The sequence below is a fragment of the Pholcus phalangioides genome, unplaced genomic scaffold (assembly GCF_987345545.1).
Source record: "Pholcus phalangioides strain wild (caught in Gottingen) unplaced genomic scaffold, Ppha-v1.0 ptg000005l_1, whole genome shotgun sequence".
Lineage (NCBI taxonomy): Eukaryota > Metazoa > Arthropoda > Arachnida > Araneae > Pholcidae > Pholcus > Pholcus phalangioides.
Window position 1 is genome coordinate 9,720,579 of NW_028301598.1, and position 26,584 is coordinate 9,747,162.

The window sequence follows — 26,584 nt, forward strand, 5'->3', positions numbered from 1 at the left end:
CGTTACCTGTTTCGAAAAAGTTAATGTTGAGGAACACAACAGACGTGGAGTCTAGTGTTTGATGATCCTAATGACGATTCCGTTCCAAGAATGATGCGTTCTGCAACCGCCAGGGGGTTGAGCGTTTTCAATCATCATCAAGACGCTGTCGAAATGATTGTTTTGCGGCACCACGTAAGGGTTAAGTATCCATTGTATTTGATGTACGCGTGGTTGTGTGCGGTTTCTCTCTTTCAATGTCCGTCATGATTATGTCGTGGATCGAGTATTTAGGAAATGATGGCGGTGGTGGTAAATAATGATTATTATCATGATACTGCTATTTGCTGGTGGTTTTTTTCCTTTCTTTTTTTTTCCTGCGGTTGGTGGAGAAATGCTTCCTGAATTCCACGTCCACAATCTGATTCGGCTTCTTCATGTCATTTCCTGCTTTCTGGTTGTGATTTTTCGGACAGATTTTGTTTCCTTCTAAAAACGGTCTTGATTGTATGCAAGTTATATTAGAATTGAGAATTAACCTATATTTTGATGTTTCAGAATTACCTAGGCCCTCAGTTTTCCAGTTTCCTACGGCAACCGCAGTGTTGGAAAATTTCCCATGGCATCCTCAGTGCTCCAGAATTCCCATTTAATCCTCAATGCTTCAGAATTTCCCATTTCATAATCAATGCTCCAGAATTTTTCATTGCACCTTCAGTGCTCCAGAATTTCCCATTTCATCCTCAGGGCTCCAGAATTTTTCATTGCACCTTCAGTGCTCCAGAATTTCCCATTTCATCCTCTGGGCTCCAGAATTTTTCATTTCACCATCAGTGCTCTAGAATTTTTCATTGCACTTTCAGTGCTCCAGAATCTCTCACTAGCACCTTCAATGCTCCAGAATTTCCTACAATACCCTAAGTAATCCGAAATTTCTAATAGTTAATTCTAATTCTAATTCTTTTAGTAATACAGAATTTCTCCATTTCACCCCTTCAGTTTTCCAAAATATTTCATTCCAGAATTTTCTACGAAGCTTCTGTAGTCCAGGATTTCCTGCGCAACGTCAGCGGTGAGTGAATCATTTGTGTTTCAGAACTTCCCATCCTAGCATCAGTATTCCCATGGTACTTTTCTAGAACTTCCCATCTTTATAAGTACCTTCTAGTAAGGGACCTTATGGTATCCTTACTAGAACTTCTAATGGTACGTTATGGTATCCTAACTAGAACTTCCCGTGGTACCTCATGATATTCTCACAACAAATCCCGGTCATATATCATCACGCGACAATTTCCAACCAGTGGAGTTGGGTGGGAAATGAAGGCACCATCTATCGGTGTTCTATGCCCGGATTTGAACCCGTGGACCTTGACCGTAACCTTCATAGCGGACGACGAACATCTTACCACTACGCCACTCAGACGATATGGTATCCTTAGGCCCTTTCACACGGAGCGGATGCGGACATGGGTCCGCATGCCCTTTAACACGAGCACTAAAGTTTTAAATTCGTGCATAGAAACTATTTTTTTCGAAATTTTTGTAATTATATTTCTCCCTCATCCCTGATTCAGTGCCCATAGGCAGCCTAGAACCATTCTTTGGTGGTTTAATCTAGAGCCCCCCATAGAATATGAGTATAAAGATGCCTTTATTTCGATCCTCACAAGTAGTCGATGGGAGAAAATATCTTAGAATGTTTTCAAGATTTTGAAAAAAAAAAAATCAGTCTTTTGGAAAATATGAAAGAAAAATTCCAAAAACATCCAATGATGTTCCAAAAAAAAAAAATCAGGAGATATCAAAGACTTTGCAAGTATGGACAAAAAATGCAGTTAAAGTTGCATTTGCTCGAATGCAACTGGTGCACCTATTGGTTGAATTCTTCAACTTTTATAAAGCATCTTTTATAAACCTTTATAGTATAATCCTAAGCCCGGATTACACAATAAAAATTTTATAATAATTCTTTTAAAAATGCAACCAATAAGCTGATCGGTTGCATTTGCTCGAATGCAACCGATAAATTTATTGGTTGCCTTTTTTCAAATTTTGTAAAATAACTTTCATAAACCTTTTAGAGTGAAGTCCCATCCTTAGATTAGTCACTTCTGAAATACAAAATTTCACTTTTTTTTAGTATATAGACTCCATCGAGTAAAATATACTTGTAGGTTTCGGGGGGAGAGGGGGAGGCACCAAAACTATTCAAGTGCTTAGGGCCTTCAAACGTCTTAATCCGGCCCTGAGTGAACACCGTACGTGCATAACGTTGTTTAATAAAAGTATTTTTTTCAAGTTTAAAAAATTAAAAGATTAAAAATAAAAATAAATATTTATTAAAGTATGTAGTCAATTAAATATTCGTAATGAACAGAACGGCTTATAATTTTGGTCCCATCAGTGGCCGTTGTTGGTAGGTTTTATTGGTTTCATTGTATAAAATTGTAAAGTATGGACAAAAGGCAGTTAAAGTTGCTATATCTCCTATATCTCCTTTATCTATGAAGGAAACGGAGGCATAGACATATGTGGGTACATCCTATTGATGAACAGGGACCTTCACATGGTGCTTTTAAGGGTATTTATGGCAAATAATTAAAAAATTCCGCGCAAAATCATCTTTAAAAGTAGCCAAAGTTGCGGGCGAATTCTACCCGGACCCGCGTCGTGTGAATAGCTCCATATAACCCAATTGTCAAAACTTGTATGTGCGGATGCGGAGCCCGCACTAAGGTTTTGAACATGCGGACGACGTCCGGACCCCCATGAACACTTCGAAGTTGCGGGTGAATTTCGGCTCGTCTGAAAGGCTCAGTATAAATCAATTGTTAAAACTTCTTCCGGACCCGCTTCCGCATCCGCTCCGTGTGAAAGGGGCCTTACTAGAACTTCCCATGGTGCTTTTGATCTTCCAGAATTTCCCACGGCAACAAGATACTCTAGACAGGGTTCTTAAACTGCGCGCAGTGGCGACCCTGACAAAGGTTTTTGGAAGCGATTGATTTCTCTTTTAGACTCCTTGTTTTGGGAAGCCTCGGATAAACGTTGATCACTGAAAGGGACGCCGTAGGTGAAAAAAGGTTGCGAACTCCTGCTGTAGATAAAATTTCCCTCGGCCCTTTCAATGTTCCAGTTTCGTCGACGTACCCTTTGAGTACCACGATTTACAGCAGCATAAATTTCAGAATTTCTGAACCTACTCTTGGTATACCAGTATATCAGGAATTTCTCGCGGTGTTCTTAGTTATTCAAAACGCTTGTCTATCCAAACAATATCGGGATTATTTTCCCAACACACATTACAGTGCATCTGTATCGTGCTTTCCATATATTTCTCGAAGACAAGTTCTCGTCATAAACTGAATATTTCCCAGAAATTTCCTGTAAATATTTTTGTTCTAACTAACTTCATCCGTCCCTCCTCAAACCATCAGACCACCAAGGGTAGTCACTCTCGAATAATCTCAAATCTCAATCTGCAAGAACCAAATCATCAAGTTTTCCAAAAATAGTACCTAATCTTATCAACAATCGGAAGAAAAGATATCAATTCGAAGGCACAGCAACAACAATCCTGGAGGAATGTTGGGCAACATCATGTTAATATACACACAAAAGATAAGAATCCAATGCGGGGGACAGACCAATCTTTTTATAATCAGATAGAGCTGAGAAAGAGAGAGAGAGAGAGTTATATCCACCATATGATGGGTATCTATCCATCTGTAGCCAAAGCCATGAGCGACATTCCGAGGTGTGGTCTTCAACGTTATCATCATCATCATCATCATCCTTCAAGAGTATTGACAGCAGAACTTGAAGGCTCTTTCTTGAAGAAACCCGTTTCTTCACTCAAAATCTAGACTACCGGTTCAAGACGTTTACAACAAGAGAAGACGTTTTTGTGTAATAAGCGGCACTGATTCCATTAGCGTATTAGACGTTTTTCTTCAAGAAAGAAGAAGACTTCTCTTTCTTCTAATCATTCCTACTTTTACTTTCTTTAAATAAAATAACAGCCTTATTGCGTCATCATGGCATGTTGCTGCTGCTGCTGCCACCGGAAAAGTTTGAAATTGTTTCGAGTCAAGTCTCGCGTCCATCTATAGGCCTATATACATACTACCTACTTCCGGCAAGGAATGGTGGTCATTCTTCCAGATCTTGCAGAGTTCGTTGGCCCCCTTCAAGAATACGGATGTCAATCGATTTGACTAGAATATTGAAGGGTTTTGGTCCGATGGGAGGCGACACTTTCATTCTTTACATTGTCTGCGAGACATCTTCTAATGATTTCGTTTCCGCCATCTTGTTCTTCTTCGTCTCTCGCAGACCCTTTAATTTTCGTCGATTGACGTCTTCAAGAACTCTTTGGTTGGTCTGTATCCATTGAGAAGTCAGTCCGCCCTTGTAAGGAGGTGGGGGGGGGGGAAGAAATAGCTGACATTTGCCTTTTTAGTGGTTGCCATAGCAGGGAAAAGAATTTGAATGTGTGTGCGATCGAGAGAGAGAGGCATTTTATGTGTTCTTGTCAGTTGGGAATTAATTCGAGCTGCCATCTTTGTCTGTCATATTATTACTGTGATCGAAAACAGGAAGAAGGGAATGCGCTGACTTTAGTTCGGATACGCCCTATCTCTAAAGAGGTTATTGTCGGAATCTTTTCTCAGGTTAAGAGATCAAGACGTTGCCCAGAAGAAGAGAGGTTTGTAGAAATTGGGATGGTGCACCACAGTGGCCGCTCTTCGGCCGTGGGATCCATGTCGGCCACGTGGATACTCCCACCACACAAGGAAGGGCACCAGATCCGAGTTAAAATGGCAGGACAGAACGGACCGAGCACAGCCAGGCTCTGTCGCTTACGTGATATAAGCTCATTGCCCGGAGGGCGTGGTGGTGCCGGAGAAAAATTCTGAGTTTCAAGGAGACAAAAAAATGGGGGTCCCTATCATGGGATCTAAAGTACCTTTAATCATGCATGTGCATTCATATACTATTACAAATAAAAAAACCATGTGTGAAGTCAGACGCATAACAAAGAGAATCAGATGAGTTCGAGGAGCCCCTATTTTAGGGTACCTAGATTCAAAGTAGCATGTTGGCCTACTAACATAAATATATACACACAAGTGCGAGACTGTACATAACATATAAGTAAAAATAAAAAATATCTCGAGGGACCCTAGCGTGCGACCTAAACGACCTTTTCATATACATTCAGATACAGTTTTAAAAGCATGTGCGAGGGCAGGCAAATACGAAAATGACCAGGTTATACTGGGAGTTCGTCCCCCAATCCCAAATTTTAGAGTGCCTAGAGGACCCTTTGATAATAATATGCATTAAAGTGCTAGATTCAAAGAAGCGTATGCAGGTATGCATATATGGCCATAAGTGCGAAACCGTGCAATAAAATCAGTTAAACACAGTAGTTAAAAGCAAAAGTAGGGTCCACATATAGGTAGAAATATTTTTTCGAGCCGCTCTTGGTGCACGTGCTACGTATTCAGTAATGTATTCCCGAGGAGGTAGTAGTGAATTTCCGCGATTTTCAAAGGTATTTGCGTTTGGGACTTTTACATCACAAATCCCTCCTCCCCTCTACCACACTGTAATGTCGCAGGATTAATCTCACTGTATCTTTAGTGTCCCAGGATTCATTCAACAGATTTTTTGTACTCTACGATTTATCCCACGAATCTCATAGCGTAACACAGTTGCTCTCAAACTTTTGTCACCCACGGATCCCTTACTGAATCCATGGTTCATCTCCGTGGTTCCCACGAATATACAGTTTTGTTGATATTTTCACTTATGAAAGAACCACTTCGACGCATAAATAGGCACACAAATGAGTATCATCAGCTCGCCGCGATGCCGCCCCCCCCCCAACAAAAGTTGGTGACGCGTGTAGGCGTCGCGATGCACATTTTAAGAAACACCGGCCTAACAGAATTCGGTCCATAACGCTTTTATCGTTCCAAGATTCATACCGCGACACTTTAAGGTTCCAAGATTCAACCCATTGCATTTAAGTGTCCCAAGATTCTATAACGTATTTTGGTGATCCAGGTTCCATAGGGCGACGCTGTTATTGTACCCAGATTAATCCTGATGCATTTTAAGGGCTCCGATCCCACTGCATCCAAGTGTCCCAAGATTCGTTCGCCTCTTTGGTGATCCAGGATTCATACGGCGACGCTTTTAGAAATCGGAACAGAAAGTTCATTCAAAAAAAAACTTTTGGTGTGTTTTAGGATTTATCCTTCGACGTTTTCATGGTTCTGGAATAATTTTCACGTCTTTTTGGAGTTCCAGGATTCGATTTATTTAGGGTGCCAAGATTAAAAATCACTTTTAAAGTCCCAAGACATCCTGCTAGATCTTTAGTGGTTGAAAAATCCATTCCTCGTCACTTGAAGTTTCCACGACCCGTAAAATGGAACTTTTAGGGTTCGAGAATCTATCCCACGACACTTTTATAGTTGCATGTTTTATCTCACGAGACTTTTAGGATTCCTTTAGGATTCCCACGAACCCCGAATCAAACGGGGAAGGGGAGGGGACAAATTATTGAACGCTCTCACCATTTACAGAACAATTTCTTTCATTAATTCTGCATTTTCATCAAATATAAATTTTTATCAATTCTGAAATTATTTTTTTCTATTATCTTTGAATTTTCATCAATTCTGGAACTACCTCTTTCATTAATTTAAAATTTTCCTCAATTTCGAATTTTCATGTATCCCAAAATTTACATAAATTTTTTGAGTTAATTTGCATTTAATCGTTTGAATGTTCATATTTTTTAAATAAATATTTTTCCATCATTCCTGAAATTTCTATAATATTATATGAATTTTTGGAAGACGATTTTCCCAACCCCCGCCCCCCAAACTGCATTATATCAAAGCCAAAGACTCCCCATTTCAAACATTTTTGGGGGCAACGAAATTGTCAAGACGCCCCTGGCCCGCTAGTATTTTCACACCGAGCCCATTCGGTGCGGCACTGCTCTAGCGGAATTTTTTGGCATTTTCTTACTCTGAGGTCCCTTCGATACCGTATATCTATCTGTCTATTGATTCTTTAAGAGCCGGTAAAACAGGAGTCTCTCTATCGGAGGTACCGCGAGGGGGGCGTCATCTAGTATGTGTACTGTCTGAGACCTTGAGGCCGGCCGGGCCTTTTTTCTCGTTGATGTCAATGAACTATTAAGAGGAGGAGGAAGAACAACTGTCTCTCTCTCTCTCTCTCTCTCTTAAACAGTGAAATATTTTAACAAAAAATAAGAAAAATTTATCAAGTAAAAATATTAGGAAAAAGAGCAACAAGGTGTAGCTGTCCTCTCTCTCTCTCTTTCTCGCTGTATAGTGAATTTAGAGCCTCTTTTTTTTCGTTCGTTGGCGAGGTCAAGAGGCTCAAATGGCTGCACCCACATCGTTTCGAGAACGTAGAAAGTAAAGTGAGTAACATTCATTTGTAGTAAAAACCGACCGAAAGCCATAAAGAATGGACGTGAAATATGCCTCCTCGAAGCGAAGTAATACAATAAGGCTTTCTGTACACGTTCGTATCGATTGGATGGCTCAACAGGCTCAAGGGTTATGGACTCCTCCGATGGCTGTTTATCATTCCCAACTTTTTCCCACCTCGATGTACTAGAAGGTATTGTGGCTCTTTTTATGACGAGGGCCATTTGTTTTAGGTACTATGCTGCTGCTCTTTTGAAACATTTCCTCAGTGAAGAACGAGTCTGCATGAATCGGATATCTTTTCTTTTGCATTCCGTACAACGCACCGCCTAGGCTCTATCGGCAATTGTCAATTTTAGCCATTGTCTCGGATGAGGGGCTGGGTGGTGTCGGGTGTTTTATTATGTATATATAAATGTATTACATGATGCACGACAACAAAACACATTTTAAAAAAAGTTACAAATTCCAAATGTTACAAATGTTATAAATATTGAAAAATTCACAAAATATTCAAAATTTATGTCCATGGCTTTGTAGCTCTAGTGAGCCCTTTGCTGTTTACCGTGGCCGGGCTAGGTCCTGGACTACGTCTACTCATCTCGGTTTGGTGGATCTAGTAAGCCCTCTACCATGGCCAGGCTAGGTCCTGGACCATTTCTACTCTTTTCGGCTTGGTGGCGCTAGTGAGCCCTCTACTGTGTCTAGACCAGGTCCTAGACCACTTATACTCTTTTCGGCTTGGTGACTCGGGTGAGCTCTTCGTGTCATTGTGGCCAGCCCAGGTGCTGGGCCCTTTTCCTTCACAAGAAATGTGACAATGACAGAGACTAATCCGATATATATCTGGTGAGTGTACGAGAGAGAGGTGTTCAAACGAAGTTAAGTGATGTCGAAGTTCGTGAATGGGTGAGAGCTATTAAGGAAGGAGGGAAGAATTTCGAGGATGAACCATGTTCGGGATCGGTGAAAAATCTTCAGGGTGGGCTTGGACACTGATATTGAAACATTGTCCTGCTTTCATTTACGAACTTTTCCATCCCGCACTACATTCTGGAAATATGGAGGTGAATTTCTGTTGTGTGTATGGGGTGTCACGTACTTTTAGCTGAGGAAACAAATATCAGACCTTATTTCATAAACACTTGATCTGAAAATCTTCCCCCCACCACGAAATTCAAAATGTGCGCCTGTTTTTTGTTTGCGAACGATTTCGATACAAACCGAGTGAAGTGCAAAATTGTGAGAAACGGTCGATTTTTAAATATAATCATTACCATACTGACTTTAATACATTGCAATCGTTTACACGAGATTGGAATTGGGGGCAACTTGCTGAATCGGATAGAATCGTGGTTTAAGAGATAGATCACAACGAGTTATGGTGAACGGGGAATTCTCTGGTTGGACAGGCGTCACAAGTGGCGATAAAGACCAACCTAATCAGGATTGGAGCATGGGCAAATGAATGGAGCATATCTTTCAGCATTGACAAGTGCAGAGTCGCTTATTTTGGTTCGAATAACCCCCGTTTCACTTACGAGTTGAATGGTGTTACTATTCCGCATGCAACTAGGTTGATGATCTGGGTATTCTTATTGACGAGCGGTTAATGTTTTCTAAACATTGTTTAACGGTGGTGGGAAAAAATCGAATAGAATGCTTGGTCTCATTTCCAAAAAGGTCTCTTCGCGTTCTCCTAAAGTCATTCTTCCGCTTTTCCGAGGCTTAGTTCGTCCTGGACTATAGTATGCCTTATGGTTTTGGGGACCATAGCTACAGAAGGTTTGGTTAAGAGAGGACAGAGAAGAGCTGCGCGTGTCCTTGATGGCACACAAAGCTTGTGCAATGCAAGCACCAAACATGGCACCCACTCTAGCGGCTGTGCCATGCTGGAAAGACCCTCTTAGTGTTCGGGCCCGGCAGGCATCCCCGGCCCGTAAGCCACAGGACCTAATCGCCTCCGACTCACGGCACCCCCTCCAAAATCTTCAGAAACCCCCGCCGGTCGCCAAGGAGCCCGGGCGGATCGCCCGCAAGAGAACAACCAAAAAATCCCGAACCATCCACCCTCATCACTGTACTCTGTCCTCAACCATCAGCCGATCTGCAACACCAACTCCTCTCATCTTGTCCTTGTCCACAAAGCTTGTGCAATGAAGAATGACACGATTTCTTGAATATGTTTACATTGGAACAACGCAGGTGTCGGGGGGATATGATCGAAGTATTTAAAATTTTCAGCGGGATGGATAGAATGGACCATGGGTTAGTTATACACCGTCAATCAACTGCTTCGGCAAGGGGACACCAGTACCATTTTGTAAGGTATATCTCCAGATTGTGAGGTTGCAGGGATTTTTTCTCAAATAGGGTTGTCAATAAATGGAATAGCTTGCCCCCGGGAGTCAGACGTTCAAAAGAAGTATGATAGACATGGTGGGATAAATCGAGAAGCTACCCATACTTAGATAAGACGACTATAATCATTTTTATGGGCAATAGTAATTGTTAGTTTCTTTTTCGCGCCGAGGAGTTGATTAGTTGATCAATGAAATTCATTCAGATGCATCGCTCCGGTGAAGAAGTTTACCGCATTGCACTTTTGTGTCGTACAGAGAAAGTGGCAACACCAACAGCTTTATCAACATTTCCGGCGATCATGTTGTTCAAAACAACGTTATTAGACCCTCTTGGAAGAATGAAAACAAGTGACGAAATTACAATTAAAATCAAGACGATTTTGAGCGAAATATGAAAAAAATATTCGTTGTAGAGCGATTTCAAAATTTCTTAGAGAGGATCTTTATGGAGGGATTTATCGTAGTAGAGGATATCGCGTTGTATCGAGAGGTATTTAACTTTAGACTACTGTATAGGTAAATCCAAACAAGATTTGAAAAAATATCAGTGTATAGGGATTTAACGTTATATCGAGTATCGTTATAGCGAGATTTCACTGTATTTGACATCCATATTTTTTATGGGCATCTTTTTTTTAGTCACCTCGTTGGGCAATTTGCGTGTTGTAGCCGTTGTGTTTGTACTTGTATTAATTTTAATTTGATAATTTATTTTTTACCTTGTCGGGGTCCCACAAAATTACCCGGCGTGCCGCACGCTGGCCATGCCGGCGTGGACATTAAACGGCATGAACGCGTGTCAATGCACGTTGAAATTTATGTAACCATAATATTATCGTGTAGGTAGGAGGGATGACCACTGTGACTTATGGCACTCACTAATATACATGGTACATATAATGTATAAGAAATAAAGGGAAGGAGGAGATCAAAGATCGCACGCGAAGCCGAGATGATTGCTCTTGAAAAGCCATTCCTCCATCTTGAAGGAAGTCGACTTCCTCCTTCGACCTCGCCTTACTTCTTTCTTTTCTTCCTTCAATAGCTTTTTCTTTCTTTCTTTCTTTGATCGTATACAATTGCATACAATGTTTCTTCTCACTTCACGACCACCAACGGCGAAAGTGTGGACGTAATTTAAGTAAGGTTTTGAACCCTTGACCCTTTCTCTTACGACTTGCAAACAATCATGCAAATTCGGGATTTCCCTTTCCTTTTTGAAGCTCTTTACTTGCCACCAATAATTTGGGGTGTTTTTAATGACATTAGAAGCCCGGGCCCATACGTTTTCAATGATATCGGAAGCCCGGGGCAGAAGACGTTTTTGGAGGCCCTCCTCGGGACAATTTTTCACTGACTGATTCACTGATTCATCATAGCCGAGCCGAAACCACTGAAATTTGGTCACTAGTTTCATTTCATGAATTAAAGATCCACTAAGAAAAAGTTTTTTGAAATACGACCCCGAAGGGGGACCATAAGGGGTTCAAAGGTTACGTAGAGAAATCATGCTGAGCGAAAACCGCTGGAGCTATAAATATGGAATTTAGTCAATATTTCATTTTATCATGTAAGAACGGGCTTTTTGAAATTCGACCTCTGGGGGGGGGCATAAGAGGGCGCAAAGTTATATAGATAAATCATGCTGAACCAAAATCGTTGATAGTATAAATATGGGATTTAGTCAATACTTTCATTTCATGACGTGAAAACTAACTAAAAAGGTGTTTTCGAAATTTTGCCGCAAAGGGGGACATAAGAGGGACAGAAAAATCACGCTTCGCCGAAACCGCTGAAGCTATAAATATATAATTTTGTCTGTAGTTTTAGTTCGTTTAATTTAGAACTCAACCACACACGCACGCAGACCACACACTAAAAGAGATATTTCAAAATTTAACACTAAGGGGGTCATATATGGTGGGGGGAGGAGTTTCAAAGGTTATATGGCACAAAAGCTATAAATTTGAAATTTGATGAGTTTTAAATTTTATAATGCTGAGAATAACTAAGACGGGATTCCTGAAAATTTAACCCCCGTGCGGGAAATCATTGCAGAATAGTTTTCAGATTACCAACTCCACTCGAGCGAAGCACTGCCTACAGCTAGTAAAAGCGAAAATCTATTACAGAATGCATGAGAATTATGAAGAAATACAAACACTCCTGACAAAAATTACTGAAACTTTGATGGGGAATATGAAATTACTGAAAGAATCGATGTCAGAGAAAAATAAAAAATTATCTGACGAGAAGTAATTCAAGAATTATTAAAATTTCGGAATTGACGTAAATTCAAAACTGAAATCAATATTCGGAATCGGTACTAATTCAAAAATTGAATAAAATTCACAATCACAAGATCAATAGAAATTAAAAAATTAACGGAAGATACGATTCCAAAACTAATGAAACATATCGTTTCAAAATTATTGAAAAAGCAACCCAGGATTATAATATGATACAAAAACAAACACAAAGGCCACAACAGGCGAATTGCCCGCCGAGGTGACTGAAAAAAGATGCCAATGAAAAATATGAATGTCAAATACAACTAAAATACAGTAAAGCCTAATATATGGAAGAACATATATATCAAGGAAAAAAACTGATAATTTTTAATAATACGCTGTCCATAAAGAAGATTATGATCGTCTTATTTAAATATGGATAACTTCTCGATTAATATCACTATGTTTATTTGTACTTCATTTTAAGCGTATCAATTATGTTAGAATTCATGATCCTCGGTGGTGAGCTATTCCATTTATTCACAATCTTATTAGCGAAAACTCTCAGCACCACCACAACCTGGAGTTGCCCCTTAATAAACGATACCGGTGTCCCCCTTGTCGAAGCAGTTGATTGATGGTGTATTAATAACTAATGGTCCATCCTATCCATCCCGTTGAAAATTTTGCACAATACGATCATGTCCCCCGAACACCGATATACCTGCACATTCATCCAATGTAAACATATTTAAAAAATGAAATCTCTCTTCATAACTCAAGCCCCGTGTGCCAATAAAAACACGCGTAGCTCTTCTCTGCACCCCTTCAACCAAGTCTATGTTCCTCCGTAGGTGTATGGTCTTCAAAACCTAACATCATACTCCAGTCCAGGACGAACTAAGCCTCGGAAAAGCGAAAGAATGACTTTAGGAGAACGCGAAGAGCCCTTTTTGAAAATGAAACATAGCATTCTAGTCGTTTTTGTTGTTTTTTTTTCACGACCGCTGAACAATGTTCAGGAAACGTAAGCCGCTCTTCCTAAGAATACCCAGATCGGCGATCCTATATTTGCCTCCGGGATAGTAGTCGTACCATTCAACTCATAAGTGAAACGTTCGTTATTCAAACCAAAATGAGCGACCATTTACTTATCCATACTGAAGGTCATACTCTATTCCGTAGCCCATGGCACAATTTTATTCAAGTTCGTCTGAAGCAACTCCCTATGGATCGGATTACTTTACCTATACTTTTTCTCGCAATCCCCATTAAGTCATCTGCAAATTTGCTAACAATCCCTTCGATATCCTGATTGAGTTTATCGATATAAAGTAAAAAAGTATGGGTCCAAGAACATTTCCTTGAGGGACTCCATTTTTGACACCTGTCCAATCAAAAAATTCCCCGTTCACCATAATCCATTGTGACCTATCTCTCAACCACGATTCTATCCAATTCTCAACAAGTTATCTAAATCCCAATCTCATGTAAATTCTTCAAGAGTTTACCATGTTGGGGACCCGATCGAATACCTTCTGGAAATCAAAGTAAAACACGTGCGCATTTTTCCGCTTGCCCAAAGCCTTTGTGATCATAGAAGCAAAAGAGGTTAGTCACACGTGACTTCCCCTTCCTGAACATTACATTATTCTAGGCTATTCACTTCACCAATTGCCTTTTGATTATAATTTCCAAAATTTTCTAGAGGGAGCTCTCGTCAAACTCACTGGACGATAATTTCACACTAATAATAATAGAGAAATCTAGAAACAATTCCAGAATTGATGAAAGGAATAGTTCCAACATTAATGAAATCTAAAAATTAAAAAAAGGAACAATGTCATGTTTTAATGGAATCTGAGAATTTCGAAAGAAAAACTTTTATAGGATTAATGGAAATTAAGAATTGAAAAACAAAAAAGTTATATTCCAGGATTAATGAAAATTAATGAAAGGAAGAATTTAAAAAAAAATGAAAATCATTAATTAATAGAAATAATTCTAAGATTCATAAAAATTTCAGAATTTTTATGGGAGAAGAAATTCTAGGATAAATGTAAATTAAGAATCGATGAAAAATTAATTTCAGGAAATACAGAGATTATATAAGAATCAATGAAAGTCCAATGAATGAAATTCCAAGATTGATGAAAATCAGCGCAACTGTCTTCATACTTCAGCGCCTCACGCCACCGTGCGTGAAAAAAGGAATTCATGGTCGTGTCTCCAGTGGTGTATATCAGAGTTTCGCAACCTGTGGTCCTGGTCCGTGAATGCTTTGTAACCGGCCCAAGAAATCATTTTCATTTACTACCGACATGAATGACAAATTTTGTGCTGTGAAGTTGCAACTAATTACTTGAATTTTTTATGATATGCAAATTATTCAACAACAATACATTTTGGATTATAGGGTAGGTCAGCGTCGAAATTCATCTTCTGCCGCTATAGAGCGGAGCGTTAGTTATCACTACGGGGTCCGTGGCATCAGAAAGTTTTGCAAGACTGGCGCACTTACCCGGTGTGCAAGAGAACTGGGTTCGATTACCGGTGGGGAACAGATGGCTTTTCTTTGCGAGTTCACCCCCGCATAATACCCAGAAAAGTTTTATATGAATTAAACAAATAATTGCATAATTTGAAGAAATGAAGAATTAATAAAAGAAACAAGTTCATAGTCAAGGGAAATTAAGGATTTTCTTCTTTGTACTAACGAAACAAATAACTCCAAGATCCGATGAGAAATTCCAGAATTAATGAAAGAAATAATTCTCGAATTAATTAAAAAATTGGTGGGAATTAAAAGTTATGCAAAGATAAAATGTAATGAAAAATGAAAACTGAGAATTACCGAAGGAAATAACTTCAAGATTTAAGGATATAATTAGTAATTTATGAAAGAAATAATTTCATTATTGATGAAGATTAAATGACTAATGAAAGAAAGGTAATTATAGGAATAATAAGAAAGTAATTGTAATCATAGGAATAATATAAATCAACAACTAATATTAGAAATAGTTCCAGGAAAAGAAGAATTGGTCATGGAAATAATTTCATGATTAAGGGGAAATTAAAAACAATTGAACGAAATAATTCTAAGATTGTGAAAATTTAGAATTAATGAAAGAAATAAATCTAAAATTAATGGAGGGAATAAATCAAAAATTGATAAAAATTCAGCATTGACGAAAGAGAAATAAATTTAAAATTAATGACATATCAGAGCCGATCAAAGTAGTAATTTCAGAGCTGGAATGAAAGCCGTCAACACTGTTGTGGCAGCAGCGCCCCACTGATGCATCTGTGGCAATAATGCTGCTCCACAGAGATATTCGCCAAAAATTTGCCATGGATACTCTCCTCACGATTGTGGCAACTACCTAGAAATATTTCTTTACACCACTGTCATCTCATGTTTAGATATCACCAGAAATCTTTAGAATGCGTTGATGGAGGCCACCGATGGCCACAATTGTGGCCCCTGACCCCCTTCAAGACTGTGTGGGTGGTAGAAATAACTTCCTGAAACAACACGTTGTATACGGGATTAAGATCAAGTATCTATGAATATAAGAAAGCACAGAAATAGCGTCTTCTTTAGGGCTAGGCTCGCCTAGGCTTCGAGGTCAAGAGTGTACATACATGAATTTGATGTGGAAGATTATTTTCTATGTGAGTTATGCAAATTTTTCTTTCCAGCAAAAAAAAACAACAACAACTATCTTGTTTGGATATCTTTTTTGGCAAAAAACCTGTCCTCTATTTTTTATTACTTTGGCTCTTGAGATGGATGATTAGTCCTCCTTTAATGTCTTAGTTAGGTCTTAGACTGGTTTTATGAGGAAGTTTGGCTGGTTGTTGATTACGATGTCCATTCATTATTATTATTGTTCTTGCGATAACAAGAGTGATAGATAACCTACAGGTTCTTCAGGCGAGCCTATGTGTCAACGGTAGACAAATATTCATTCTTCGGCAAAGTTAGATGTGATTTAAAATTTGATTGATCAGTCGCGTGACCACGTAGCAACTAGCGTACTTCTGGACTGGACTGTCTGTTTCGTCTAATTGCCATCTTACGAATAAATAATCGACTTAAACGTTAAAAAAACCGTTGTAATTAGTAAATTTAATTAAAGATGATTAATCAGTGTTGCTATTAATGATTATTATTAATTTTCAATTGATTTTAGGAATGACTTGAAGGCATTAAATTTTTCAATCGATGGCTTTTTTGAAAAATTGATTAATACATTTTTAAATTTATGACGAAGAATTAATAGATATTTCGAATTAATGGCACAAGATTAATAATTTCGTGAGATTTTGTTTAATTAATAATTTTCTCACGTATTCACCAATTGTTTACAATTTTTCACCTTTTTTTTTCTCTCGATGTTGCCAAGAAACTATGCTTTGCACTAATTCTGGGGCTTTGGCCTGTACGAATAAAATATATAGGTAATAAATTTTGACTTGAAGAATTGATAAATTTTGAATTTTGATGTGACATGAGTAAACAGTTGATCGATTTTTCAATTATGAGGAATTATTTAATGAATTTTTGAATCGATGCCGATGCATTTTTGAATTGATGATTTGAAGAATTAATAAATTTTATACTAATGTCATGAAGAAATAGTTGATAAATTTTTGAGTTGTTGACATGAAGAGTTTGTTAATAAATTTTAGAAATAAGGACTTGAAGATTTAATTAATAAAGTTTTAAATTGATACAAATACAAATACAACGCCACAACAGGTAAATTGCCCAACGAGTTGGCTGAATTAAGAACATCATGGATCCCCGAGCCATTTTTTGGAGGCCCTACCTACTACTATAAATACTTTTTTTATAATTTTTCAATTGGCTGCTTAAAGATTAACTAATGAATTCCTGAATTTAAGATTTAAAAACTCGATTAATACATGCGTATTTAGATCGATGACAGGATTCAAGTATTTATAAAATTTCACAGCTTGAATTTTTTTCCCTATTTCTATTGGAGGTTCAAAAGCAATTCTCGATGCCGTGAATCTATAAATTCTTCAACAAAGTTTGGAATTAGAAATTCATTGGAGTGGGAGATCTCTCTTGAATTATGCTACTTAATGAAACTGAACATTGATTCATGAAATTTTTAATAATTTAGAACAATTTCATTTATAAATTTCCTATTGTTATGATAAAAACAGTTGGAAAAAAATCAATTAAAAAAAAACGGAAATTTAAATTTTAATGGGAAATAGACGTTTCAGAGTGAAAAAGAAAATAGTGTAAAAAATCGAGATTGAAAAAATAAAATAATCCGTAAAAATAAATAATTTAAATGAAGAAGAAATTTCCGTAAAAGTGAAAGAATAAGCTTTAAATGAAAAAAAAAACACCGTCTAAATGAAAAATTCGATGTACCGTGTGATTGGAGAAAAAAAATAGGAAATTGGAAAATTAAAAAAAAAATTTTTTTTAACAAAAATAAATTTTTTAAGAAAAATTAAACTTTTTTTTTTTGTTAAAAAATTTTTTAATGAAGAAAATGTAAAAAAAACTAAAATAACAAAAAGTAAAGAAGAGAGAATAATGGAAAAGAATTTAAAAAAAATTAATTTGATATTGTTTCAAAAATAAAAAATTTTTTTATAACGCATTTTTTGAAAAAATGCGTTATAAAAAAATTTTAATATTAAAAAATATGTTTCAAACAAACAGCAATGAAAAAGGTTAAATAATTTCCAAAAAATTTAAAATCAAATTATACTAATAAAAATATGAGTTTTTCGTTTAATATGTTAAAAAAATGAAAAAGTGTAAAAAAATTCATAAAATTCATAAAAGTCACATTTTTTAAAATTAAATAAAATATTAGAATTTCAGAATTTCAATTAAATTAATTAATTAAAATTTCAAGGTGATAAAATATTTAATTTGCCAATTTTTATCTTATGACGAATGTCACGAGTTTTTCCGATTATTTCTTTTGTTGTCAAATCATCGTCCATAAACAGTTAAGAAGAATAAGATGACACTCATACACAACTACATTACGACAACAATGCGCAATTTCAATGACACATACCCAACAATAAAATAAATTATTACAATGTTCAAGAAAAACAAGCCCGTAAAAATTTATCTCTGGTCGTTAATCTTAAGACGCTCCTTCCCTTGACGCCATCTAGTGTCAGATGACGTCACCGTCGGGACAAGTTGTCCTCCATTGTCCGACATTCGCCAATGGTAACTAAACAATCAAAAATCACAATATATATTTTTTTTTTTAATCATCAAAGGACAACAATAATGGGGCCCGACGTCTCAATAATGGACGGTATCAGTTGAATTCTCGCTGCCTTACAAAGTTGTCCTCCATTATCCGACAGTCACCAATGGTAACTGAACCATCAAACATCACAAAATACATTTGTCATGATAAATATAATAAATCAGGTTAAGAATATCCCACGTAATAACTGGTTATTATACATAATCGTCGAGCATTTTGGTAAGTTCGATAAATTTCCCTAAATCACTTTCACCGGCGATTATGCATAATACCCAAGAGTCGCGTCGTTGTTAATCACTGCTATACACTATACACGATAGTTCATACATGTATTGTATCATATGAAGGTCAGACTACATTCAACACACATACTAGACCAAGGGTGATTAACCTTTACGAGAGTGCGGGCACTTCATTGGTACGAAAACGTGTCGCGAGACACTTGAGGTATCTGTGAATGTTCCGGGCTGCTAAAGTTTTCTGGACTTCTGCCATGGGTCGCTCAAGTGATGTATAAATATACAGTCGAATCCCGTTATAACGAACTTCAAGAGACCGGAGAAATCACTTCGTTATAAAGGAATTCGAGGTTTTTGCATTGTTCCAATGTAAACTTATCTGCGGGATTAGAAAAGTGTTCGTCAAAACGAGATTTTCGCTATAACGGTATTCGTTAAAACGAGATTTTCGCTATAACGGTATTCGTTAAAACAAGATTTTCGCTATAACGGTATTCGTTAAAACGGGATTCGACTGTACCATGGGTCATTTTAGTGATCTGAGAATGTGCGGCGGGCCACTTGAGACACGTGGAAATCTGCCGTTGGCCATTCAAGTTCTTCAAGAATGTGCCGCAGGTCACTCAAGTGATCTGGAACTATGTCGCGGGCCGCTTGAGTGCTTGGAAACTGTGCCGCAGGTTGCTGAGGAGATCTGTAAATATGACGCGGTCACTTAAATGATCTGAGAATGTGCCGCGGGCAGCTTAAATGATACGGAACTGCACCACGTGTCACTTAAACGATCTATAAATGTACTTATATACTTCAAGTTCGTTTTTACAAAAATCTGTTTGAGGTCACGGGCCACATCAGATTATGACTCCGAGGGCTACATTTGGCCTGCGGGCCGCGGGGTTGAGTATGTATGTACTAGACTCATTTGGATTTTTTTTCATATCTATCAATTACACAAGTGTAATTCACCAATTACATTAGGGCATTATGCATAATTACAGATTAAAAGGTGATAAATTTCAAGTATTTATCAAATTTACCAACGATACTTGGTTGTTATGCGTAATCGCCGGTAAAAGTGAGAATTTTTTCGGTATTTTTCAAATTTATCAACGACGCTTATAGGTATTGTGCATATTTCGCCTATAAAAGTGATAAATTTATCAAACTTACCAAGATGATTGGTAAACTTGCATAACAATCCGTTATTATGTATAATAACTTAATCACATTTTCCATCTATAACTATGCATTTCATCTCACTATACGTATATCAAAGGGCCACGACAATGGAGCACAGATATCTCAACAATGGACGACATGAGTTAAATTCCCGGTACCTTACATCACCTTTAAATTCGATGACGGATAATTTTTGTTCGGAATTTAGGGGGGTCTAAATATTTTCATGCCACTCGTAGGGAGGCCTCATGTAAGGTGAGTTCCACATAATATCCGTGAAAAATGATAAATTACCAGGTTTATACAGTGATCTCATTGAGCGATGAGCTTCGTCCCGCCCATTTTAACATACGGGCATTTCTAAGGTATTCTTATCCGATAAACTATAATTTTCTACCGAGAAATACATTTTTTTTGCTTCATATAACTTCAGGGTAGGCCTAAAATATTATATTATTAGAGGTCATGCGATTTTTTGGTGTATAAAAAGATTCCTTTCTAAAATTCCGAGGAAAAATTACATACGGGATCTTTCGAGTGATTGCACAGCCTAGGCCTAGAGAATGTTTTTGTAATTCCATGCCTATAACAATCATCAATGCATATGAGATTGTCTGAGCAGAGCATTTAAAATGCTCCATGAGTTATTACTCCATGAAATCATGTATTACAAATCTCCAGTAGCGCCGGTGCCTTTAACTGAACCGATCGCTCTCGTCTTCGTGGATCGTTGGTTCAGACGTCGGAAGCTGAACTGATCGCTCTAGTCTTTATGGATCGCTGGCTCAGACGTCTTAACCCGAACCGATTGCTTTCGACTTCATGGATCATTGGTTCAGAAGTCGGAAGTTGAAATGATCGCTCTAATCTTCATGGATTGTTTGTTCAGACGTCGGAAGCTGAACTGAAAATTTTAAAATTCGTCAAAATGCATAGGGTGCATCGTAAGTGCAGTATTTCAGGATTTCTCACACGACCCTCAAGAATTAACGCATGGGCTCCTCCGAGCATACCCCCAAGAGCCTCGATTCCACAAATGCACATCGTGATAATGTGCTCTGGTATTATGATTTTTGAGGGAATATTATTTATCTATACAGATAGGCACGTACACTAACAGCCAGGTAGGAGACCATACAAAATTATTTTGACCGGGACCCCTGATGCTGTTAAGACGGCTCTGTCTTGAGTAGACTACATCAGAATTTTCCACGACACGTCATATTCATCAGATTTTTCCCGGATACCTCATGTTCATCAGTATACGTCTATCAGTTTTTTCCACGACATCTCATATCCATCAGAATTTTCCGCGACACCTTCAGCACATCTCTATATCAGAATTATTTCCCATGACACCTTGGGTTAGAGCGTTATCACAATATTGTTCTTGGCATCACAAGAATTTTTCGCGTGATCTCAAGTATATCAGAATTTACCTCAGTATTATAAAAAAGGACATTTTCCTAACTTAAAGGATTTGCATTAAATAAATCAGAACGTTCTCTCGCGGTACTCGAATTCTATCAGAATTCTAGGTGGCTCTGTTGAGTGCATCAAACTTTTGTTTACACTGACTAGATTGTATCGTAATTTTTTAAACGCTTAGACTACATTAGAATCTTCTAGTGATAAAATTCATAAAATTTTGCAAGGAAGGATTTGATCAGCACCTTTGATTGCTTTAAAATTTTAAACGAATGCATGAAAAACTTTTTCTCAGCTTATCAAATGATGTTTTATTTTCAATATTAAATGATTCCATCATTTATTCAATTAATTAATTTTGTTCTTAATTTTTTTTCTAGAAAGGAGCTTTTTCGTTCCTCCGCCAAATCCGTCGAGACTGTGGCGCTACACGCATCATCCCGCAGCCCTGCAGTTCCCGACTCTACACAGGACTCACGACGACCTGTACTGGGCCAGTGAACGCTACATCTACGCTCCTGCGGGTATGAAACTGTACAGGTCTCCTCTCTACTAAAGATGGATTTTGAGGTATATATATATACATAACACATTTTACTTGTTATAATACACAATTCAGTTATGTTTTGTAACAATGATTGCTTCTATATTGTAGTTAATGAAATACCCGCTGTGACAATAAAATTGGTCGTGCGCCCCTTTACATATTGAGGATGATTTCCTTGAACATGGCATGATCGATCCGACGGATGCCACAGCTTTCAACATTTTACGTGAAAATATTAGCTATTGGTGGTGCTTCCTCGAACCGGCAACCACAGAACACGCGAGCGATCGATCCCACGGTTTGAATTCAACAATCCATGAACACGACGCCAATAGGTTCTCATTTCGACATATGAGAGTGTCAGAGGTCTCTGAAGACGCAAGTGGTTGGTTTTATTTTCGATGTCTGAACCAACGATTCAGGAAAATTGAAGTGATCGGACCAGCTTCCGACTTTTGAACCAATCACCGATGAATGCACAAACAATCGATCCGGTTTATGACGTTTGAACTAACGATCCATGAAGATGAAAGCGATCAATTCGCTCTTCAAAGCCGATGGTCAGTAACGACGGAACTGATTGGTATAATTTTGGATGCTTGAACTAACGATCTCTATGAAAACGGGTTTAGCTTTTCACGTATGGTCTAACAACCCAAAGAGATGCAAGTACTCGACCTGGTTTAGGACGTTTGACCCAACGATCCAGAAAGACCAGAACGATCGATTCTGCTTCCGGTATCTGAACCAACGATTCATGAAGACGAGAGCAATCGGTTCAGCTTTCGACGTCTGAATCAACGATCCATGATGACTAGAACTAGATCGGTTCGGCTGTCTGTACTAGCAATCCATACAGACAAGCGCGATAGGTTCTGCTCCCGACATCTGATCCAACGACCCATGAAGACCAGAGCGATCGGTTCGGTTTCCGACGTCTGAACCAACGATCCATGAAAACTACAGCGATCCGTTTAGCTATCGACGTCTGAACCAACGATCCATGATGACTAGAACTAGATCGGTTCGGCTGTCTGTACTAGCAATCCATACAGACAAGCGCGATAGGTTCTGTTCCCGACATCTGATCCAACGACCCATGAAGACCAGAGCGATCGGTTCGGTTTCCGACGTCTGAACCAACGATCCATGAAAACTACAGCGATCCGTTTAGCTATCGACGTCTGAACCAACGATCCATGATGACTAGAACTAGATCGGTTCGGCTTCGGACGTCTGTACCAACAATCCATACAGACAAGCGCGATCGATTCTGCTTCCGGTATCTGAACAAACCATTCATGAAGACGAGAGTGATCGGTTCAGCTTTCGACGTCTGAATCAACGATCCATGATGACTAGAACTAGATCGGTTCGGCTGTCTGTACCAACAATCCATACAGACAAGCGCGATCGGTTCTGCTTCCGACATCTGATCCAACGACCCATGAAGACCAGAGCGATCGGTTCGGTTTCCGACGTCTGAACCAACGATCCATGAAAACTACAGCGATCCGTTTAGCTATCGACGTCTGAACCAACGATCCATGATGACTAGAACTAGATCGGTTCGGCTTCGGACGTCTGTACCAACAATCCATACAGACAAGCGCGATCGATTCTGCTTCCGGTATCTGAACAAACCATCCATGAAGACGAGAGTGATCGGTTCAGCTTTCGACGTCTGAATCAACGATCCATGATGACTAGAACTAGATCGGTTCGGCTGTCTGTACTAGCAATCCATACAGACAAGCGCGATAGGTTCTGCTCCCGACATCTGATCCAACGACCCATGAAGACCAGAGCGATCGGTTCGGTTTCCGACGTCTGAACCAACGATCCATGAAAACTACAGCGATCCGTTTAGCTATCGACGTCTGAACCAACGATCCATGATGACTAGAACTAGATCGGTTCGGCTTCGGACGTCTGTACCAACAATCCATACAGACAAGCGCGATCGATTCTGCTTCCGGTATCTGAACAAACCATCCATGAAGACGAGAGTGATCGGTTCAGCTTTCGACGTCTGAATCAACGATCCATGATGACTAGAACTAGATCGGTTCGGCTGTCTGTACCAACAATCCATACAGACAAGCGCGATCGGTTCTGCTTCCGACATCTGAACCAACGATCCACAAAGACCAGAGCGATAGGTTCCACTTCTGCTGTCTGAATTAAACGAACCCTAAAGACGCAAAAATGCAATACACAATCTTCTGACATCTAACGAACGACCCATTAAGTCTTCACACAATCCTGCCCGAATAGAATATACCCAGATTTGACTCAACAGCATCACGGGGCCCCTGGGGAAACCTGTATTCTAGGGAGGTCCATCTACCTGACTGGAAGTTTCAAAATATCAATTTGCATACTCTCTCATTTAATCTCTAAAATTCCATAATAGGACATAACTATGATTGTTCCCTTCCCAGGTTCATACCCGGTGGCCCATTGCTTAAATATGGCCCTGTATCCACCACGTCACGTATTTTGTAATTAATAACCAGAACAATACGTTGTTATTATTAATATGTTTTAAAAGACAGCGGACATGTAATAATTTCTCAAACAGATTATTGTTAATTTTCAAGATGAAGTCGGGCATTCTTTTAATAAGTCATTCAACCAACATCTGAACATGGGATAGGCTTCGTTATTATTGTTACTATTACTATTATTAGAGCAACGCCTCTCGAAATTGTAATAATATGTTCGTGAATATTCCGTAATTAATTTACATAGATATTGTTCCATTATAAATTCTCATTATTCATGGAACTCATTAATTAATTGTCATCTTTATTTGATTAATTAATAATTTTTTAAGGATTGCTATTGTTGCCTCTATTGTGTTGGTTTAGTTCATTTCTGGTGTTTCCAATTCAAATTCACTTTTGTATTATATATATTTTTTTTATTGTTGCAGAATGCATTTTGGTGCGCCCCCTGGTGGAGATTGAAGAGCATTACACAACTTCGGCCATTTTCATCGTTTTGCTTTCCGTTGTCATTAATTGATATTAGATTATTAAAAAAAAATTAATTAAATTTTGGTTACTTTAACTTGTTTTCCGATCGACAGATGGCGTTTTGGTGTTGATATTCATAGTTGTCTATTACTTCTACATGCCAAATGTATGTAGAGGGTGTTTCAAAAAAAAAAACGTTGCCGAAATGGAAGGATAATTCAGGTGTACGATAACAATTCAAACTCACATAGGAACATTGGCGCGCAAACGCCATCCGCTACTGGGACTTGTTGCGCCACACACTTGTAAATATTATACCCGGTTGCGTCATACGCCTACTATGTTTGAGAAGGTGCGGCAGTCCACGCAGAGTCGATGTAATGCATATGCAGTGCGTCTGGCAAAAGCTTTGGGTAGTAGTATTGTTACTAAATGAATTATTGTAGAAGGATTCTTCTTCGTCGTCCTTTGTTTTACGCATTATTTTAAATATCGTCTGCTGCTTCCAGATGGCGTTTGCGTATCTATGTGATTTTGGATTTTTATCGTATGCCTGAATTACGCTTTCACTTTAGTGATGTTTTTTTCGAAAAACCCTGTATATAACCACCGATCAACCACTATTGAGGAAATTTACTTTCATTATCGTTTTATAATGAAAACTCCTGAATAGTGTGTACTCGAACCTAATAACACACGTATGTCAGTGTAGGTGTAATGCAAGTTCGAGTGCTGTCATTTATCTTTTGAATCGAAGCGAGAAAGTGGCAGCTATAATGATGTTTTCTCTGACTATAATTGGAAATATTGTAGGTGTACACGTAATCGCTAGTTGCTGCCATCACCTTCTGAATCGGAAGTGAAAACTTATCGCACACAATGTATGATTATTTCTTCTGAATTTAATTGTAGATGCTGAAGGTGTGCCGAAACACACACACACATTTAAAGAAATTTGCAAAACCACAAAAAACCAACTTCAGTCGCTGTTCACTAGATGGTGTGCCATACATTCAGAAATTGTATTTCCATCCACGTGACTAAAATTAAGACTCGAGATTCTGTGAACGGCGGGACTCGAGGGGCGCCATCCATCTGTGACCACCTCAGAATCCAAAAAAAAAAATTGCATTATTGTCAATCTCCTAAGTCAGCCTGCTGCCTTCCTCATGGCGCCCCCGTGATAGACAAGAGCTCTACCCTTACGCCAACTCCCTCTTATTCCTTATGGCGGCTGCTTATTTTCACTCGCTGAATACAGTATCAAAATATAAAGTACACTAGGTTACACCTAATGGGGGTGGGGGAATTGATTCAAACCGTAGGGTTCTCCGCAGACGAGACAGCGGCTCCTTTATTGTGAGCGCCAATCATTAATGGGCTGAACCCTGTACGTCTCTCGTGGGTCACGCCTTATATGATGCTTGATTAATGTCTCTTAAATGCAGTTCATCCCATGACCCCCTACATGGAAGGAGCTGATAGGTCTCCATCCCGCAGGCCAATTATGCTATACAATTATTACACAAGGACTCGGCGCAAGAATCGTTAACCATGATTAATCCTGTCTCTGAAAAAACCGACTCACAAGTGATCTGGATATTGGATGAAAGCACACCAACAAGATCGCGAGGATTCGTGTTCGAAGCCCGTTGACGGCACAGTGGTGGTCGGCTGAAGTTGGTTTTCTGCGGTTTTTCAACTTCGAGCCGTGAATGCGAGTCGGTTTTCTGTTTGAAAAAGTCTCTCTGCTGAAAACAGGCTGATAAATTCAGGTATTTACCACCTTTAATTCAAAATATGGAAGACACAGATGGTAGCGAAAACAAGAACGCGAACATCTCTGGCAACATAATTACGTTA

The 26,584-nt window shown here is 38.6% G+C and overlaps 1 protein-coding gene across 1 annotated transcript in view; it reads left to right on the forward strand.

Moving 5' to 3' along the window:
- Positions 1–24,800, forward strand: part of LOC149086265 (metabotropic glutamate receptor 3-like) — an 89,666-nt gene extending 64,866 nt beyond the window's left edge. Inside the window, exons 3-4 of the mRNA XM_089232286.1 lie at positions 21,574–21,763; positions 24,679–24,800. Coding sequence (XP_089088412.1) covers positions 21,574–21,749 — 176 coding nt within the window. The 3' untranslated portion in view covers positions 21,750–21,763; positions 24,679–24,800. The remainder of the gene's footprint in view (positions 1–21,573; positions 21,764–24,678) is intronic.
- The last annotated feature ends 1,784 nt before the right edge of the window (positions 24,801–26,584 follow it).